Source organism: Felis catus, chromosome D4 (genome assembly GCF_018350175.1).
Source record: "Felis catus isolate Fca126 chromosome D4, F.catus_Fca126_mat1.0, whole genome shotgun sequence".
Lineage (NCBI taxonomy): Eukaryota > Metazoa > Chordata > Mammalia > Carnivora > Felidae > Felis > Felis catus.
In genome coordinates, this window is record NC_058380.1 from 57,694,579 (window position 1) to 57,715,852 (window position 21,274).

A 21,274-nucleotide genomic window follows, 5' to 3' on the forward strand; every position below is an offset into this window, starting at 1 on the left:
AGATCCAGCTGTCTGAAATATTTTCATCTTCTTGTCTCTTTTGACAGCCCCTGATCAATCCAGCTAGCTGTATCTTTTTTCCATTCAGGTCCACTCTAGAATAATAACATGTCCCTGCTGATTATCTTTATAGCCAATTTATGCATTTCCTTAGGCTTGTAATGCTGCTTGGCAACATTTCTCCTTTCCTCTAATTTCATGTTTCTCAAATTGGTATTCTGAAATTTAGTAAGTGGCATGAAAAAAATGTTCTGTGCTCTGAGAAGTCTGTCTACTTGGATCCCTTTTTGGGAGATTAATAATATATAAACATATTAAAGGCTTTGGTCCTGCAGTAAGGAATTCTCTGTAACTTTTTTTAGTCCTTATTTCCCAGTTTATTTGAACATGAAATTTTTCTGCTGAGGGATAGATACTAAAAGTCATGAGTAGAATACAAGTTTGAGGGACCTATTTATAGTTGCCTTTCTCTATTCTCTGAAGTGACTGTTCCACACTTCTACAATTTCACCTCAAGCCTCCAACCCCATCTCAACCCTTTTTGTTTTCAAACCTAATCTGTGTTTCACTAAAAAAAAAATGGAGGCTGTCAGCTTTCCTCTTAATTTATTAGTGAGTGACCTTATATCCTACCCTCTTGTCTAGACTTTGTTCTACCATCAGACCGGATAAAGTCAGAGAACATAACATTTATTCACTGTTGTATCCCTAGCCCCAAACTCAGTGCCTTTTCTTTAATCCACATCCCTTTCTGGCAATCACCTCATTTCTCGAATCTCCTATTTCATCCACAACTGTGTGTATGACAGTTCAGTTCTGACACTAACCACCCAGAGTTAGAACAGACTCTACAGGTTAAAGGGCATGATGCCGAACAACACAACACTTAGCCCAGATAGGAGCCGCCCTTAGGAGTCCCCAGGCCACCCACACTTCTGAACAACTGGCTATAAATCCGGGCTTCCCACAACCACCCCAGAATCAGTAATTCACTAGAATGATGCATAGAGCTCAGGGAAGCATGATAGTTATGATCACAGTTTTATTATCAAGAATACAAATCAGGAAGACCAGCCAAATGAAGAGACATACACAGGATGAGGTCTGGGAGGAAATGCAGAGCTTCTGTGCCTTCTCCTCATAGAATCACCCTCCCGGCACACTAGCATCTTCACCAACTAGAAAAGGTCCCCTGAGCTTTGATATCTAGTATTCATTAGAATTCCATCATATAGATAGACATGGTTGATTGGATTATTGGCCATATGGTTGAACTTGATGTCCATTTCCCTCTCCTGCTGGAGGTTGGGCTGATGTCCTGTGGCTCAAAGCCCCAGCCTTCTAAACATAAGGCTAGTGTTTCTGGCTAGGCCAGTCCCCATCCTGAAGCTATCTGAGGGGGGAGTCCACCTCACTAGCATAACAAAGATACAGCTATTACTCTAGAAATTCCCAGGATTTAGAGTCTTTCTCCAAGGAATCAGGGACCAAGGCCAACTAAAAAGGGGGAGGGAGGGTTTTCTTAACTTGATCCTGCTTCCTCCTGTAACTGCTACTCTCTTTTTCCCTCCCATTTCTGCCAGACTTCTTGAGAGCCTATATTTGTTGTTTATACTTCCACACCTCTGGTTTACTCCTTAGTATCATTCACTTCTCCACAGAATACCTTTTGAGGATTACTAAGTGGCCATTTCCTTTTTTGATTCTTCAATCTGACTTGTATGTTTGGGTGCATGACACTACTCCCTCTTCTTAATGCTACTCTCTCGCGGCTGACCTACCCCTCTGACTGTTGCATCTCTGTCTCTTTCCTTGTTCCTTCCCATGTCTCAGATTTTGTGTTTTTTGAATTTGGTGCTGTGGTCACTTCTCACTAGAACTCTCCCTAGACAATGTCACTCGTTTCCATGTACTATACCTCCTTTATACTGATGACTTCCAAATTGGATCTTTAGGCTTGACTTTACCTGCAATCCAGGCTTGAATTTTCTGATTTTACTGGAATTTCCATCTGGGTGTCTGATAGGAACCTTATATTTAACATGTCCAAAACAAAATTCACTTCCTTTTTATCGCTTAGTCTTACATTATAGGCACAATAATAGAATCTAGCCTATAGAGTAATTATAAGGATTGAATGAGGTGTAATGCATAAAGCAAATTTAGTAAAATTCTGGCACACAGAAAGTATGTATGACCATCTCCCCTGTTAGCCTGCAAGCTTCTTTAGGGCAGGGACCATGTCCTCAAACCCAGCACTGGCCTTGGCTTGTGATAGGTATGTGGTAAAAGTTTGTTGAGTTAAAATGAATAATAATCTGTTGAATAAGCGGTTTGTGTAGCCATCTGATTTAGTTTAATCATCTTTTTAAATTAACAGTGGGCAACATCTGGTGTTTATTTTTTCTCCTAGGTGCACTGTGTTGTAATCATTCAAAGGATAACCAAATGTGCCATGACGTATGTGAACAGGTAAGCTTATGTAATAATTGTCATGGCTATTGGTTATGTAACTGTTTATGCAAAGTATAATTGTTTCAGAGAAATCTGTTGGACAGCACCTTAACCAAGTGATCACAGTTCACATCACCAGTAATGGAACAAATTAATGTGTGTCTGCTGACATGATGCACTGAAAAGGAGCACAGCTTCTTTAGTAGGATTCCTGCCAAAAATGCATAACCTGAATCATTGAGGAAACAATAGGGCAAACCAAGATTGAGGGATATTCCTCAAAACAACAGCCTGAAGTCTTCAAAGTTATCAGTGTTAAGAAACTTCAAGATTAAAGGGAACTACAGAGATATGACACTAAATGCAATATGTGATCCTGGAATTTAAAAAAAAATGCTATCAATAACGTTATTGGGATAAATTGGTGAAATTTGAATATGGGCTCTAGTGATAATGTATCAGTGCTGTGATCCTAAATTTGGTGATTGTATTGCAGTGACATAGGACAGTGTCCTTGCTCTTGGGAGATAACATGCTGGGATTTAGGAATAAATGATCATGTCTGTAATGAATTATAAAATGTTCCAAAATAGCAATAATATCTGTGTATGTAGAGAGAGTTAAAGCAAATGTTGCAAAATGTTAATAATGAGTAATCTACATGAAGACTATGTGGGTGTTGTACTGCTCTTCAAACTTTACTGTGAATTTGAATTTTTCTGGTTGAACCTTTTAAGTAAAATTCCACTGAGACAATACCTGGTCATAAAGTCTGCCTTTCTTTCATCCCCTTGGTTGTGTAGTGCTGGCCTTGGCACTTGAGAATGAATGGCCTCAATTGCCTTTTAAAGAGTTTTCAATAATGTAGATTTTGTCACTGCCTAAAATTTAGAGAGCTACCTAACTGGGATTAAAACTTCTCTCAAACAATATTGTGAATTTAGAAAGATTTTGCAAGATACTCTCTAATTATAAAACAAGACAGTGACTCAGCTCATCTAGGTAACTGCTAGAGACTTCATGTCAAAACAATATAGCAAATTAAGTTTTCTGCAAATTTACTGCCAGAACAGTAGCTTTTAAAAGCAGAAATGGTCCCTAGATAGTGTCACCATAAGGGAGCTTTTAAAATAGTTCTGCTGCTTTTGGAAACACTGCTTTCCTAACTTTGCTTATTTAATGAATAAATCTGGTCATTTATCCTGTAGAGTTTCTCACAATCTGAATTATGCTGTTTGTAACCCATGATATCATTTAATGTGTTCCTCTTTCCTCTGTATGTCTTAGTAAGTGGTAGGTAGATTTAAAGCAGGGCTATCCAGAGAGCTTTCTGCAGTGATGAAAATATTCTGTATCTGTGTGATCCAATATAGTAGCCACAGCTATATGTGCCAGGTAAACATTTGAAATGTGTTTAAAGAAGTTGAGGAAAGGTGTGCCTAGGTGGCTCAGCCAGTTAAGCATCACTTTTGGTTTGGGCTCAGATCATGATCTCATCGTGGGTTCAAGCTCTGAGTCAGGCTCCTCACTGACAGTGTGGGGCCTGCTTGAGATTCTGTCTCTCCCTCCCTCTCTCTCTGCCCTGCCCCACTTGTTTGCACTTACTCTTTCTGTCTCTCAAAATAAATAAATAAACTTAAAAAAAAAAGAGATTGAAGAGAAAGAGAAGTTTGAGGAACTGAGTTTAAATTTTATTTGATTTTAACTGATTTGAGTTTGAATTTAGATGGTCACACACGGCTAGCAGTTACCTAATGAGACAAGTCCAGAGGCTTGATAAGATTCAGGTTAGGTTTTTGTTTTGTTTTGTTTATTCAGCAGATCTTACTTATAATGTTTGTGTCTGGTTGTCTCTTTTTGTAGTTAACATTACAGCCATTGTTGATAATTGCCTAAATGCATTAATTCACTAGGGGTTGCAAAATGGTGATATTCTAGCTCTTGTCACTTATTAATTATAGTTGATAGTTTGGGAGAAAAATGGCTGTTAAAACTAACTGGAGATAAATCCTTTTTCATTGTCCTTAGCATTCATGGATTTCACAGTCTTGACTATTTGCAGGTAACCATGAAGTTCTGTCTGATACATGTAATGGTTTATAATTTACTGAGACATCAAATTGTAATCACATTAATTAAAGTTCTATTTTGGAAGAGAGCCAGTTAGCCTGGTGAACAAACTTGTCAGCTCCTCAGCATCTTTATTAAAAATGACTTTGTGCCTCCTGAAATCACTGCTGCACTATATGATAACTAACTTGGATGTAAATTAAAAAAAATAAATTAAATAAAAATGAAAAAATAAAATAAAAGCCCCTACCCCCCCCCACCATGACTTTGTCTCTATTTAATGCCATTTTATGGAAGTTTGTGCCATAATGCTATTCACAAATTTGTTCGTCACTAATATCAAGGACATGACATAATCTGTTTTACATTGTCATCAGTTAACTAAAAGCAGTTTATAGAACAGTTTAGAATGAACTTTTTTTTTCTTTTCTGTTTTCTTCTTTCTTTTTCTCCTTTGTTCTCCAACAGATTTGGTAGCCCGGTTTTCTCCATTTTTGGTCATTAGAAAAGGGTCTAGACTTGCATATATGGACTTTCTTGATTATTTGCCAAACTAACCAACCTTTTAAGAGATGTTAGCTCAGCTTAATTTAGATCTTTCAAAAGGTTTTCCATTTATAAAAGGAAGTTGGAAAATATCCTAGACAACTGGTAAGTATAGAGGACAATAAATTTTGCCCATTCTTATTTCTTACCAAAAAAAAAATGCCACAAAAACCTTTTGTTTTGTTTTGTTTTGTCAAATAGATATTCTCCTCAAAAAGTGAATCCCGACTAAAGCATCTGTTACAGCGAGCCCCAGATTATTGCCCTGAAACAATGGTAGGTCTTGTTTAACTTAACTATGGAAGCTTTTGTCTAAATGAAGCCATCTAATGAGTTAACTCCTTGATTCAGGAAATTTTTCAAAATGGTTTGAGGTTGTGATCAGATTAAAATGTTCGATTTAGCAAGGTACTTTTAAAAGATCACACAGATTGCTCGGTAGATATTATCTTTCATCTTTTATCATTTATCCTATAATGTAGGTATAAAAATAATATTAAATGTACATGTATTGCAGTCTTTAAATTTCATTATAAAGTTTATCTGGAATTTGGAATTTTACTCATTATTTTGACAATTTTATGAAAACCATAGTAACTAAATCTTGTATTTATTTTGATTTTCAAAAGTTAAATTTGGGGTCAGGGGAAATGTGTGACTTCTCATTATTCCTATCTTCCCATTTTTTGGTGTACTATAGATATATTGGCTTGCCTGTCTGAATCATGTAACTTAACATGTCTCCAGTGCTGAGGCCATTCTCAGTGTTCGGGATATTCATGGGCTAGGCTCAGGAAGTCTGAGCTTACATGAGACAGCCTTTTTAGATACGGTAGCTTGCATTATGTGAGGCGGGAAATGTTGATCAAACAATTCTAACTGACACATTTGCCTTTACTCGCTCTACAGACACTTTGTCTTTTGCTTAGAAACAGTGATTCCAGTAAGCATCCTGAGAACCCAGACTCCTCATTAGTGCTCTTAGATGGGAAGATGGGAAAAGAGCAAGCAATATTTTTGCATCTCAGTTTTATTTTTTCCCCCTGAATAGCTGCTTGATACTCATGTAGTCTTAGAACATTGATTAAATAGAGACAAACATAATCAAATTAGTTGTACATAATTTCTGTATGAATTGTCATATTTAGGAACTGGTTATATAAAAGCCTTTTGGTGATTGCAATTTTAGGTTGAAATTTGGAGTTGTATGAATTCATCTTTGCCAGGTAAGCAATAGCTAAATAACATTTGGCATTTTATCTTTAAAAACTTATTTTGTGATTGTAAAATCTGTGTCTTAGTCCTGTAACCTAATGTATCCCCTTGAGTTCCTATCTTCTCTTTTTGGTAGGCACCCAAATTTTCAAATGTATAATTTATTCTCATTCACTCAGTAATTAATTGTGCTCTTGTCTCTACTTCTACCATTCTAGTGAAACTGGTCTTTGCAAGTTCACCGGGATCTCATGGTACCTAAATCTTATGGCCTTTTCTCAGTACTTATCACCTTTGACTGCCTTGCAGCACTGTTGACTATTACCTCCTTATGACTCCACCTTGGCCTCATGACCTTATCCTCTCTTACCTCCCCTCTCCCCCCATAAGGACTTGGGTCATTCCTTCCCTTTTCCGTCCACACTTACCCTGATAATTGCTTTCCTTCCCAGAACTGTTAACTAATCAGCCCTGGGAAGACAACCTTCAAATCCAAGTTATAGCTCACGACTTCTAGACATGTCTACCTGGATCTCTGCATCCTGGTGACAACTGAAGTGCAAACCTAAAACCAGACTCATAACGGCCTGTCTTGTGAATGACACTAGACTGGAATCCCTCAAGTTACCTTTGATTGCTTTTTCTTTTTAGCTCTATTGACTCTCCCCTGGGAAAATCTTGCATCTGTCCTTTCTACTCCTACCATTATTGTTATGCTCTTGGGGTAGACTGTTGTAACAACCTTGTAGCTGGTATTTCAACATATCATAGCTGTCCTCCCCGGCTCCTTCAAAAAGAAGAAAATCTCTCCGGGGATATCCACTTCCATCAAAATAAAGCTCAGACTCCCTAGCCTGGCATTCACAGTCTTCCAGTTCTGGTTAAAGCCAGTGCCTTAAAAGGAAAAAAGGAAGTGTATTTTATGTATCTCTGAACTCTAAAGGCTTTCACACTGTTTGAAGTTTGTATTTCAAACAAGTTGGACTATTTGCCTTCTTGGAATTGGCCATATCCTTGCTTGTTCTCTCAATTATCCCTCTACCTAATGTTCTGGAATTATTTGTATATAATATATATCTAAGATAGTATACCTCCATATGTAATCTCCATAATTGGATAAATCATATATTTTATCTATTTCATAGCCCATACAATACCTAATGGAGTCCTTTGTACATAATATTATAAATGCTTATTGGACAATTTAATAGTTTCTAAGAGGCTACCAGGTGTATGGAAGCAGCAATACACTGCAGTAGGGTATAAAAGTTCACAGAATTTATGACCTACGTTGGTTCCATTCAAAATAATGAAAATGTGAGTGATTCTGAAAGTAAGCCCCAGAGATTTAGAGGAAACTGTACTAAGCAATGGGGCTAGATGCAAGTCTCTTGCCCTTTGTACCATTAAAACATGTAGGGATACGGAAGCTTACGATACTCAGTATTTCTAGCCAATTTTAAAAATTGGGGTGGTTTATAATTTTCAGAGCTTTGTCCATCTGCAGGCCATTTGTTTACTTTTGTTTTTTAGCAGAATGTTTCTATTTGTTGTGTTAAGTCCTAATTTCATTTGGAGAACTATGTTAGCTATTGCATTGAATTCTTTATACCTTCAATTTAATATATTATTATATTAAATAATAATATAACTTAGATGTGAATTTGCAGACATATATATTACATGGAAGCAGTGTAAAATATTTCTGAAAATAGATAAGGTGAAATTTGCCACATGCCTATGAGCATATGTCTTTTCTCTTTTCATAATTACTACTTGTGTCTCCTAAGTTTATCCTAGGAGTCAAAAGTGGATGTAAAAAATTCATTAGAACACTTTTTATAATTGCATCACCTTTCGATATCACAGTAATTTGGTTGGAGAACAGCTGCTGAGTATAAACTGCAACAGAGTAGTCATTTTGCCCCATAATTAAGTGTACCCACCAAAGTCCATTCTTACCCACAGAAGATGTATTTTTCTGTTCAATAAGTATCAATTTCTAAACAGCATCATAGGTTTTACACCATTCTAGTTACTTAATATTTTGAGTACAATAATCCTTATCCCTTTTTGTTTGTTTGCATGTTAAGTTAAATTGGAATCTTTGCCTCTGATTCACAGTCTTTGCCTCTGATTCACTCTCCTTATTTTCCTTAACCTGTGTGTCCTGTAGAGATGCTGTTTACCCAAGAGGGAGAGTGATCTAAAGAGAGTTTAGGGTGGGCAGAGGGAAGAGAGAAAAAAACAGAGCACCTGGTAATTATGCTGTAAGGGCCTCTGAGAAGACTGGCAGCATTGGGAGTAAGCAGGGGAGGAGGGCCTTAATAATTTTGAGGCCTTGTTATCTGAGCTAGTTTTCCTGTAGACACCTGCTTTGACTTTTACTGGTATCCACGAACCAATTGGGCATGCCATTTGTTTCTTACTCCTTATGACCGAAACATTTGAACTTTTTGTTTTTAAGGTGTGTTTAAGAAGTCTGATGGCTGGGTTGGCTTAGGCTGCTGTGAACTGGCTATTACCTTGGAGTGTCGACAGGCATGCAAGCAGGTAACATGGCAATCAGGCTCGTGAGCAGCATGGGATACAGTTTGAGTATTAGCTGCGTCTATGTCTTGGACCTTGCCCACCTCATACCTTTGGAGGGGTGACCCATAAAAACTACAAATTTAGCATTTCTTACATAGACCACTTCCTTTTAGACTTGCTGCTTTCTCATTTGTGGCTGCTGCATGTAAGACACTCAACCTTCTCTTACTCTTTCTTAACTTTTCTCTGCCCTGCAAAGAAAGAACATTACAGGAGCCGAGGCCTTTTGTACTTTCCTGTGGTCATGCTTAGTCAGTGCTGAGTGACTCCGAATGGTTGTGTAAATTTAGAGTATGCTTGGATGAGAGCAGATGACACAGCTGGCTTATTTCGCTTTCATCTTCCGTTCTCTCTTTCATCATGGGTTTACCCTGGGCATGTTCTTTTATCCCTTCTCTGCTCCTGAGGTGAGCATGACTCCTACGGTGAACTGTGACTTCTCTTTGATCTGATAGCTCTCTGGTCCAATTCAAGTTGAGTTCTTCCTCACTGTGTATATTTTCATAGTGGTTCCTCAGAGTGCTGTGGGAGAACTGGTCTCCTAGCTCCTCATACTCCCAAGCGGTGAGAGTAGATTTAAGTGGGAAATTTAGATGGACCTGAAATCACAGCTGGAGAGCCTCCTCTTACTTTCTTCTTCTAGTGACTGGTTTCTGGACCAGAGTACATGAGACATGGTGTCACCTTTACTTTCATACAGACCACTGTGCTGTTTAGCCTGAGCAACACTCTTTGAGCAGTGTACAGTCTAGTGATCTGCTGCTGTGCTCCAGCCATTGAGGTGAAGCTGAGTTGCAGAGGCTTGAACTGTAATGGATGGGGGGTGGGAGGGTGCATAAAGAGAATTACATAAAAATTACTTTTGTTAATTGCCTGACAAAGCCTTTTCCTCTTTAATTGCCCCCTCCATTGCATATGGATCTTTGCTGAGGAAATTGGCTTGTAAGTCAGTAGGAGAATTTAGAATATGAAGGGTTAAAGAAAAAGCAAAATATAAATGCCCTGGCAGAGCTTCACAAGAAAATTTGCTACAGAGTGGATTTCAACTAAGAAAAAAAATTCTCTGATTTACATTTTCTTCAAAGTCATTTAGTTTCTGAAATAACAAAAGGACCCTGTTATTATGTGAGATTAAAGCCATAAAAGAGCAAAGCTTTAGCATATCGGGTAGGTTCTGGGGCTGATGTTTATTTTAAAGAACTTGCATGAAATTTGTTTGTTGTATTTTAGGAACTTTTAAATATTAGAGCATAAGGTTTTTCTTGATGAAGTAAAGAATACCAAACCAAGTAACATATATTAATTTGTGTTCTTTTTGTCCTGTGTTGAATAGTATGTGTAATAAATTAATGGAGAAATTTGTTATCTTTTAGGCATCTTCAAAAAATGATATTTCCAAAGTTTGCAGAAAAGAATATGAGGTATGCATTTGATTTAACAACTTTGGATAGACCAATTCAGATATTATCAGAATTGATAAAAATCACTTAAATTTTCAAAATGAATTCATTCTTTCATAAATTACCTTTTACTTTACAGAAAATATAGCCTTACTGACAAAATGTAGCCTTATCATTTACCTTGTTTAGAAATGTCATGACTTTAATTGACTTGTCAAAATTGAACATTAATTTTAAGGAAATGCCGTTAATTATACATGAGTTAAAAATAAAATCTTAAAAAAATATTTTTCAAGAAATGTCTGAATCACATATACAGAGGCTTTAACCTATATTGTATTCATAACAGCAACTGGTTATACCCAAGTGTAAAATAGTTTTTCTAAAGTTCCATATCCTCTTTTGCCCCCTTTCCTATGCCTTGATCCATGCAGGTATCCATCTTTATTAACTGTCTCTAATTGGAAGAAATAAAATCACACTGCCAGTGTGAGTAGCTTCAAACTTTTGCAGCTCTCGCATTTGGTGGAAAAAAGTAGTAAATTACAAAGGCTGTATTAAATCTGAAGGATTCTTGTCTCCCAATGGTGGTATTTCAAGCACTGTGGTATGTAGATGGGTCAGTTCCTAGGGAGGAGGTAGAGGAGGTATTTCATGTCATGCAAATATGTACAGAAGATTGTCCCTGATGTGAAAAAGCTCCTCATTGGACTACTTCCTTCAGTTTCTAGAAGTCCATTGTTAAATGTGACATTATTGTTTTACATAGCGTAAGACCATGCAGTTAAGGATGCTTACGTGCATATTCCTCATTCATCATTTTACCTATAAACATTGGGATTCCTATTGCTTTTAATAGTCTGTATTCTCTTGGAGAAGAAAGATAGAACAGGTCTCTTAACAGCTTCTAGATTTTAGTTCTTTTTTTCTTTTCTCAATGCCTATAATTATATCTCTTGATTAATATTTTTTAAATTGGAAAAATCTTACCATTTGTCCCTTTGTACTGTTTGCTAAGTTATATCTGTTTCTCTGAAGACAAATTTCCAAATTAATTGCAACTCTCCTCTGTTCTTATGAAAAGGAGCCTTGCTGCAAAGAAATAAAAGAGCTTTCTTTTTTTTTCTTATCTCTCTACCTTTAAAATAACTAGTATTAGTTTCTCTTGAACAAAGTGGCTAACTGTGATAATTCCTTCTTTTCTCCCACATGATGTCTGACACTGTCCATCTTCTGTAGCCTGTCCTCCATTATTTTAGTGTGCTTCCTTCTCTTGTCTGGATTTCTGCATTGCCCTAGGAAGTCTGCCAGTATGTGTTGATGAAGGACGGGACAGGAAAGGTAAGAGAGATAAGTTCTGTCCTATGAGAGAAATACTAAGGATAGTTTACTTTTCCAGTCTATCCTCCCTTACTGGCCTAGAATTAAGCAACTATTTTCAAAAAATCTATGCCGAGAGGGTTCTTTTACATGTATATATATATAAAATACATATATATACATGTATAAAATATATATGTAAAATACATATATGTACTATAATATATATAAGAAATATGCAAATGTAATATAAATCCATTAAAAACTGACCCTATAAATTATTAAAGATAATTCAAGACAATTTGATTTCTTATGTATTACTTAGAAATAAAAGAGAGACAAGATGACTTTAATGCAGAAGGAGGGTTCTGTATTATAAACCCCAAATAACAGTCACTCTCATGATTATTAAAATCTAGCCTAAAGATAATGACTATTTGTTATAAAGTGAATTGGGTAAGTTTGGTGTAGTGCAACCTGTTTTAACGGGATTGGTTGTTTATCACCGTAAGAATAATTTATAAAATTAGGCTTTTAATATTTTTTTCTTGACACTGGAGTGGTCCTTGGTGTGAACTTCCGGATATGTGAGCTATTCCTTTAGGCTAACAATTTTAGGAGTTAGCATTTACCCTGAAGTAGGTTGTATAGTTTGATTAGAGAGATTCAGAGAATGAGTAATTTTATTTGAGCAGATTTCCTGAGAAATTTACTTATATGCATAAAGTTAAAAAAACTTTAATGCCATTTAAAATTCTGTTTTGTTCCAACCAAGCTAAGATAAACCAGTTAAATGTAAAGCATTGTTATGTCTGATTTTATAGATCTAGTTTCTTATGCGAAACAACATTTATTGAATACTGAGGGGTAGTGCTATATATTAGAAAGAGCATAAACTATGGAGTTATACCTAATTCTGAATTCTAGTTAAGCTACTTACTTATTACTAAAGAATTATATCTAACTGAGTGAAAAATTAAAATATATACTGTCCACACAAATCAGAAAGCAGAGTGAGCACGTTTGGTATATTTTGGTAAAAAGACTGTGGATCAAAAGCATGGTAGCAAAAATGTACATGGCTTGTGCAGGGGACAGAAAGAAAACGGGCCTATTTAGGGCTGTGAATCTGTGCTTGGATAGGCAAAAATCAGACCAGATCCTGGAAAGATGATATTTTAGGGCTCAGGTCATCATGAAGTAGAGGGGGATGATGAAGATTCTGTAATAGGCCAAAGTAACAAGTCCATATTTTAGAAAGCTAAAGCCTTAGTTGTGTGCATGCTAAGTTTTAGATCCCCCAGACCCCTCTAACTTAGCTAAAAGTAAATAAGGCACAAAACTAGGATGATAACAGTAGAACCAAGTATTCAGGAATAACTAGAGATTTGAAGGCAGAATCCATCAATAGCATTTGTTATGGTGGGTTGAATAGAGGAGATAATATTCAGGGAAATAGTAAAAAAAAAAAAAACAATTATTTGTGAATTGGGAGGTAGACCCAAAGAAATTGTATGGACAGGCAGCATAGAAGGACAGACTGAAAGAGAGTTTAAGGGTTGTGGGAGATAAAATGTCCTAATTGGAATACTAGAAGAAAAGAGAATATGGGGCAGAGGCAATATTTAATGAAGCCCAACAAATCCCCAGCAGGATTAAAAGGGGAAAAAATGCATATATTACAGACATACCTCATAGCCAAAGATCTTAAAAGCAGTCAGAAAAAAAAAAAGACTTTGCCTTCAAAGGAGACTAACAGCTGATTTCTCAATAGCAACAGAGGAAGCCAGATGCAGTGGAATGACACCTAAACTGTTCTGAAAGAAAGTAATTAATCAACCTAGAATTCCATATCCAGTAAAAATATTTTTCAAGAAAGAGGGCAAAATGAAGGTCTTTTCAGACAGCAAAACAAAGAATTGCTATTACTGGATCCTTTCTAGAAGTCCTTCTCTAAAGGAAGTTGTAAAATGTCTTTTTTGAGATGCAAAAGATAATGGGAGAATGATGAAAATACAAAGTGGCTAAATTAAAATACAGATTATAAAAAACAATAATAAATGATGTATTCAGTTTTTAAATAAGTAACAAGTAACAGTAACAAGAGCCTATTATGTTGGGAAAGGAGTTTAAAGAAATGGAGGGATATTGAGTGTTAGGTGTTTTTAAATGTAAAAACCCGTATCTCAGAGGTAGTGAATACAAGACTAAAGAGAGGAAGAATGATCACGCCCAAATCAACCATGACGTAACCCTTGAATCTTGAGAGTAAAAAAAAACCTCAATAAAAGAGAAAGTGTTCAAAAAAGTAGAGAGCTGCTTTTTGAAAATTATTTTTTTAGGGAACTGCAAGAGAAGGATCCAGAAATCGATTAGGAGGACCCTACCTGTGTTAAATAAGAGTATTGGAATGAGATGTTCCAAGAAAAAGAGAACTAACTTCCTGTCAATGGAAATGTTCAAGCAAAGGCTTACTGGATTCACACACATATCATGGAAGGGATTTCTGCAATGGATGGGAGATTTGGCTAATCTCCCAACTCTGCAGTTCTCTTTCTGACCCAAACCTAAGAAAGAGTACTTCTTTCAGTAATTAAGAGTACTATTTTCAGAATCACACATTTTATTAGAGCCACCAGTATCAACCAGTGGCTTGATAACTCTGACAAAGACATGTTCAAGTGTCATGGGCATGCTTAGTTCTAGGGTTTCCATGCATTTTCACAGGCCTGGGCCTTTGGCTCACCTAGAAGTATTAGGCCACGTGGATTCATAGATGTGTGATACTAGAACCAGGGCTGACATTCAAAATATTCAACAACTGGAATGACCGAGGCACCAACAGAACAGATGCTGGCTGTAACCCATCGGTACAGCCGCACTAGTGCACACTGCCTCATTACAACCAAATTACAGACTAATTCATGCTTTCTGCGAGATGTGAGACATCTAGTATATTTTTTTTACATAGTCTCTGTCTGCAAGTTGGCTGAAAATATTTTCTTCTAGCCACCAAAATGGTAATTACAATTTTTTTGTTGTTCATGGTTTCTTTCTTGATTAAGATAAACATTAAGGTGATGTGTGGGTGATGAATTTCCAGAGAGTTGGCAATGGCTGTAGAGTGATGAGACAAACTTTAGTTTTGGGTTCATAAATCTATTTCATACCTTTATGGCAGGCTTTACTGCCATTCTTTTAACATAATGGTCATAAATATAAATACCTTTCCATTTGCTGCATGAGCCACTGAAATACAGTGATACAAATTTGTCATCAGACTTTCACATTTTTACTTGTTTCTTCCTTTCACAGATCCTTCTCTGTACTTTTCTTTATATTCTTTTTAGAAATATCATTTTCAATTCTCTCCTTTCTTTCTAGCTTTTTTTTGGTCCATTATTTGATGTTACTTCATTAAGAAGGTGAGAAACTATGAAAGAAAGTAGGAGGTATTTTTGTGAGGACTCACTTTTTTTTTTAACCTTAAGGCATTTAAGTTTTAAACTAAACAGTTGCTAAACAAAACTAAAATAACGTTCTGTCCTGGGGCTCTGGTTCTGTGAGAATGCGAAGATAAAATTAAGACTCTGAGGAGATATTAAAAAGAGGCTCTAAGAATCACAAAAACAAAGATGGCCAGCCTTGTGAGTTTCAGAGCCATTTCTGTCAGCACCATCCTGTCAACACACAGCTCAGTGTGTAAGAGAAAGGTGCAGATATGTGTTAATTTTTATTTTTTGAATATTCACATGTTCAAAACTAAAAATGGTGTACGATAAAAAGTCTCATTGTAACTTCCTGTACTACAGCCGCTCAGTTCCTAAAGTCACTAGAAATATTTGTGCTTATAAAAGTAAATATATATAGTTTTCCTCCATCTCCGTAGCACAAATGATAGTTTGTCACATCCCTGGATGCCAGTGTTTAGTACATATTTATGTTTGCCTACACAGGCTGTACAGTGTATTCTCAGGAAATGTCACAATAAAATATCCTGCTTTAAAGATTTCTATGTATTAATTTTACTTTGTTCCTTTTTCTCTCAAATTAACCTTGATTCTAGATTTACTACCAGAAGCATAAAGGAAAGGGATGAAGAAATAGCCCTAAAAATTTAGAGATAAGGCAGGGATGTCAGGGCCAGCAGGATTCTCTGGACAGCTTGAGGCCTGCCACGCCTTATGTGATTGGATCTGTTCTACAGTGCTTTAAGAATAGAGTAGACCATCTTGCATGGCAGACGACAGTCTAGGCTGTTGATAGTCAGCTTTGGGGGATTTAGCAAAAAGAATGTGGTACTTTGCCCCATCAAAGCCTTCAGGACCTAAATGTAAAGCTTCTTTTAGTTAGTTCTAAGAAAACCCTAAGAATTGGCAGAATATAGTAATAGAAGACTGTGAATGGGAGGCTTGTAAATGACAGAATGCTGTACTGATACCCTGTATCAGAGTCAACATGAGCCGTTACCTGCAGCTGATGAGCTCCAAAAAGAGCGAAACCTATTAGGTCCTGCAGTACTGGCTTAAGATATATAAAACCTTCATTATGTTCCATTTGTATGTGGGGTTTTTTTTGGTCATATTTTGTATTAGAAGGGAATAACTCCTATTCAGTCTCTGTGCTAGAATATTTCCTCTCTTGTCCTTTCTTCTCAGAAGTCACATGAATGAGATCATCCCAAAGGGAAATCGGAGTTTGATTAGATTGTGACCTGGTCTAATCTAAATGGCCAGGTTTTTCTCCCTAGGCAATCTCATCTACTTCCATAGTTTTAATTGCCCCAATATGATGACAATTCTAGAATCTTCTTTGCTAACCTCTTTCTCTGAGTTCTTGAATCACTATTGGATATGGATACTTTTGATGTTCAACTCGCATTTCAAATCAGCCGAACTGATTGTTACTTTCCATCCTTCCCTCCACCCCACTGCTACATAGCACACACGTGCATGTGTGCGCGCGTGCACATACACACACACACACACACACGCATCCAGAACAAAAACTTACCATTTTTTTCTTACATTTCCTGTTTGGTTATTCCAGTATAGTGCTCCCAGACACATAAACTAAAAGCCTAAGAGGTATTGTCTACTCTTTCCTCTTTCTCACCACCTCCCACAAATAATTGGTTATCAAGCCCTGAAGATTTACCTCCAAAATACATCTTAAGTCGGTCTCCTTTCCAGATCCTCGGTTACTGCCTCAGCTCAGGCCCCTATACCACTTTTCTGGACTACAGTAGCTGCCAAACTAGCTTTCCTATCTAATTTCTCCTCTTATTTACTCTCTCCACTTCTCCTAAGATGATCTCTTTAAAGACCAGATATGGTCATGTCACTCCCTTACTTAAAACCCTTCAATGGCTCACCTATGGGATATAGTTCATGTTCCTCAGCCTGGTAAACTAAGCTTTTGCTGACTCTTCTCCTTTACACTTCAGTAGTATGCTACTTGTGATTTCCCAGATTGTTACTTGTAGTTGGACAACCTGTTTGTGCTACCTAGGATTCCCTCTCCCTGAATCCATCCTATTACCCCCTCCAGTGGTATGCTGGAGCCACCTCCTACTAGCTAGAGAAAACTGCTTGTTAAATATTCAGGAATTTTGCCAGCCAGTTTTTAACCCGAAATCAGCCATGATGGGGCGTATTTTCACCACAAACATCAGTAAATACTACAAATCAGGACTTTCCCTCCACCCCAAGCCCTGCAAAAGTTGGTCCTAGCACACCAGTACTCCCGTCCAACTGGCAACAACCTTTGCCTTAAATTCTGGCTTAGACAGTTCTTTAAAAACCTTCCCTACCCAGCCTTGTTACCTCTACACACATAAAATTGACTGCTACTTCCCCTTTACTTTACATGCTTGATTATAGCATTTGTCACCTTATAGTATAATTCTTTGTTCACAGGTCACTTTTTAATACTCAACCCTTGAGTTCCTGGGGCAGAATCCACCTTTCAGTTGTCTTTGCGTCTGTCATTCATTCACTCAACCTTCACTGCACTGGTACACTTAATGTGTCTCAGGCACTGTTCTCAGGGCACAAGGTGAAAGGATTTAGCCACTGTCTGCAAGAAGCTCAGAGCCTAGTCCGTGGGAAGAGACAAATAGGTCATTACAATACAGTGAGACAAGTACATTGCCAAAAGTCTGTACAAGACACATTGGAGCCTGAAGAAAACAAACAGACAATGCCCAGTGTAATGGGAAAGTCTTCACAGAGCAGGTAAGGTTTAAAGGGTGAACAGAAATTTGTTGCCTGCGGATAGGTGCTATACAGTTAGTATTTTTATAGATAGAATTTTTTAATAGAAATTTTGCCATTCTGGACAGCTGAGTTACACAAGGTTCTTTGTCTCAGAGTAAATAGCAATTTTATGTGGAAACCTTGTATAAATGTCAGTGAGTTAGGCAATCTCTGAATGAGTCCAGAAAACACTGAATACTCTGTCTGTTATTGCAATAATGTGAATCAGACCATCCAAAAACTCCATAGCCTGAAACAATAACAGTTTATCATTTCTTATGACTCTACAGTCCAGGTAGGCAGTTCTGACCTGGCCAAGCAAGCTTAGCTGATTTGGGCTGGGCTCACTCATGCATCTACAATCAGCTTGCAGGTCAGCGTGAGCCTAGCTGACTTAGGATGCTCTTAGCTAAGTCAGCTCAGCTCTCCTCCATGTGTGTCTTCTAGCCCTCTCAGTCATGTTTCCCGTGGTGATAACAGGGGCCCAAGAGAGGGAGTGGAAAGATGCAAGTGTCTGTGCACGCCTCTGCTTGCTTCAAGCTTGCTACTATCCACTTGACAAAAAAACCACATGGTTAAGTCCAAAGTTAATGTGAGAGAGAGAGAGATAGGGGGAAATGTGAAAAACTGGGGCTATCATTACAGTCACTCTACCACAAACACTCTGTGCTGAGTTCTGTTCTAGATCTTGTGTTACACTGCAGATATTACTTGCCCTTGAATTTGCTTCCAGTTGGTTGGATGCTTTGGTGATAATGAGCAAATTTTTTTGAGCAGTCTAGACCTATTAATCTTATTTTAGTTGTGGGTGTTTGTTTTTATCCAACTCTTAAAATGATATTTACTATTTGGGAGGCTGAAGAAATTGAAGAATCACTTGTTTAGCGATATCCATATCATGCTATTAAATCCTTTACGTAATCTAGTCGCTTAAACTTTTTAACTAAAAAGCCATAGTGTCCACAACAAGGAAAAAACATCTTGTAGAGGTTTAAAAACATGTTTGTTTTTAAAGGGCAATTATGGAGGGGTGCCTGCCTAGCTCAGTGTGTAGAGCATGCAACCCTTGGTCTTGGGGTTGTGAGTTCAAGTCCCACATTGGGCATAGAACTTACTTAAAATAAAGGTCACTTATTTAATATCTCCAACTTAGCATTTGATGAGCTAGATTCCTCATACGAAATGCAAAACTTCAAAGTGGGAGAAATTTCAGTCCATTTATGAAAAAGAAACATTTTATTTTTGAGGCCTTAGGAATAAAGCAGCTCCTTTACTTTTAACTAGTAGCCTTGGGAATAGGGAACAGTAAATAACAGGTTATGTGGTTTTTTTAAATATTTCTTTCTTTTTTTCTTTCTTTCTATATTTTATATATGAAATTTACTGTCAAATTGGTTTCCATACAACACCCAGTGCTCATCCCAACAGGTGCCCCCCTCAATGCCCATCACCCACTTTCCCCTCCCTCCCAGAGACTCTTAAATAACAGTTTATAAAATGTTCTCTTTTGGGTCTTTGTGCAGAAGTAACTAAAACTTCTAAAGTCAAACTTTCTTTCTTTCTTTCTTTCTTTCTTTCTTTCTTTCTTTCTTTCTTTTTTTTTTTACAAGATTCATGTGGTCAGTGTTTGTTTTGTTTCCATCATCCTCATCATTGGTGAGGATGGGGAGGGAGCTGGGAGAACCAGAAGCAGAAGGGTGGTGGCCAGGGAAAGGATTGAGATGAGTGGGCAAATGGAGAAATGTTAGAAAGGAGTCCCAGAAATGGAAAAGTGTGTGTGGCCGGGACAGAAAATAGATCCACGGACCCAACTTCTGAACAAGTGATTTGACCAGGAAAGTCTACCTCCCAGATGCACCCCAATGGCTCTTCACCTAAAGGAGGGTCAGTGTGGCTTGAAGGATCACATATGGTTCCCTTTACTTTGATTTTACTTTGTATTTTAGTTTTTCTGCCGGGTTTGCCCTCTGGGCAACCCAACGCTGGGTGGAAGGGCTTGCTGCAGTTCTCTCAAAACCAAGAGTAGGGCAGAGAACTGGAAGTAGCTACCCGAGGAAAGATTTCATGATCAAGTATCCTTAAGGGAAATAATATTACCCTCAAGAAATGATTGTTTTCCCCACAGTTTAATGTGTTGATTCTAAAAAAGGAGACTGTTGAAAAGATATTATTCTGTGGACATAAATGCAACCTTGCATTGGCCTCATTCAAAAAAAGAATCCAGTCTTCTTACGGTATAGTGTCATGAGAGAGCAGTCTGGGTTGTAGCCCTGGCTCTGCCCTTTGTTTGCTGTGTACATCTGTCTCCAGCTGGATAGTGAAGGCTTTTGGATTTGCAGATCTCTTGGGATCCGCCTGTGTTCTTGGGTCTCTGAGGTGTGGTAGATCTTCATCTTGGTAACACTGTAATTTTTATCTATTCTAGAGTAAGATGAACGGAGCGGGGGAGCTGATCTATGGAGGCACAGTGGGTATAGTATTGGTGGCAAAAGGTCAGAAGAGGCTCCATACTTTAGTATAAAGCCTCAGTTACCTCCTTTGCCACCAGATGGCGACCAGACATTTCCAGGAGTTAAGAAATGTCTTAAGAGATGAAGAAATTATAAGTTAATGGTGTAACTCATTATGTGTGTCTTAAGACCTGTCAAACTAATCAGCAATAGTTTAAGCAGTGAAAAGGTAGAGTTGCTTATAGTTCATATAATAGATATAGTTAGCTAAGGTATCCTAAGGTTAAGAATCCTTTATTAAAGAGAGGGATATGATCAGAGTTTGAAATCATGAGTATGAAGTAAGCAACAGAGAATTGATGAATTCTTCAAAAACTGGTATATTTAAATGAAGGACCATTCTTTAAAACCTTAAAATTAATAAAGATAAAAATAGAGATGTAAAAATGGTATCAATACCAAAGGTACTGCCGTGTTGAAATATGAATGTTTTTAGTTTGATAAATTAAGGTAAATCTATTCTTGAAAGGTCTATCAATGAACATTAAGAGAAATGAGAGGTGCTTAGGGAACATTTCTGAAGTCTGGTTGTGCCATGGAGGGAGACAGTTGTGCCCTCCTACATCAGGGGTTGGCAAACTTTTTCTGTAAAGGGTCAGATCTCAAATATTTCAGGCTTGCAGTTTGTATGGCCTCTGTCTGTTCAACTCTACCATTGTAGTATCAAGTAGCCATATACAGTATGTAAACAAATGGGTGTGACTGTTCCAATAAAACTTCATTTACAAAAGTAGGCAGCAGGCAAGATTTGGCCTGTGTGCCATAGTCTGCCAACCCATTTGTGGGTAAAAGCTAGAGTTCTCCTTTTTAGGCTTCCATCACTGGCTTTGGTCAAATAAGGGGTTGAATTAGGTGATCGCTGACATTTTTCAGGTTTTGTGTCCTTCCTTTAGTATCTCTCTAAAGTGAA

At 37.4% G+C, this 21,274-nt stretch overlaps 1 protein-coding gene across 2 annotated transcripts in view; it reads left to right on the plus strand.

Annotated features, from left to right (window-relative positions):
- The window catches only part of RECK (reversion inducing cysteine rich protein with kazal motifs), an 85,356-nt gene that overhangs the window by 9,706 nt on the left and 54,376 nt on the right, over positions 1-21,274 (plus strand). Inside the window, exons 2-6 of one of the 2 annotated variants that reach the window (XM_011288552.4) lie at positions 2,414-2,472; positions 5,272-5,346; positions 6,260-6,296; positions 8,753-8,838; positions 10,251-10,298. In XM_011288552.4, coding sequence (XP_011286854.1) covers positions 2,414-2,472; positions 5,272-5,346; positions 6,260-6,296; positions 8,753-8,838; positions 10,251-10,298 — 305 coding nt within the window. Of the gene's footprint in view, positions 1-2,413; positions 2,473-5,271; positions 5,347-6,259; positions 6,297-8,752; positions 8,839-10,250; positions 10,299-11,516; positions 11,619-21,274 lie in introns of those variants that run through there. The other variant, XM_019816189.3, reaches the window with a different exon arrangement.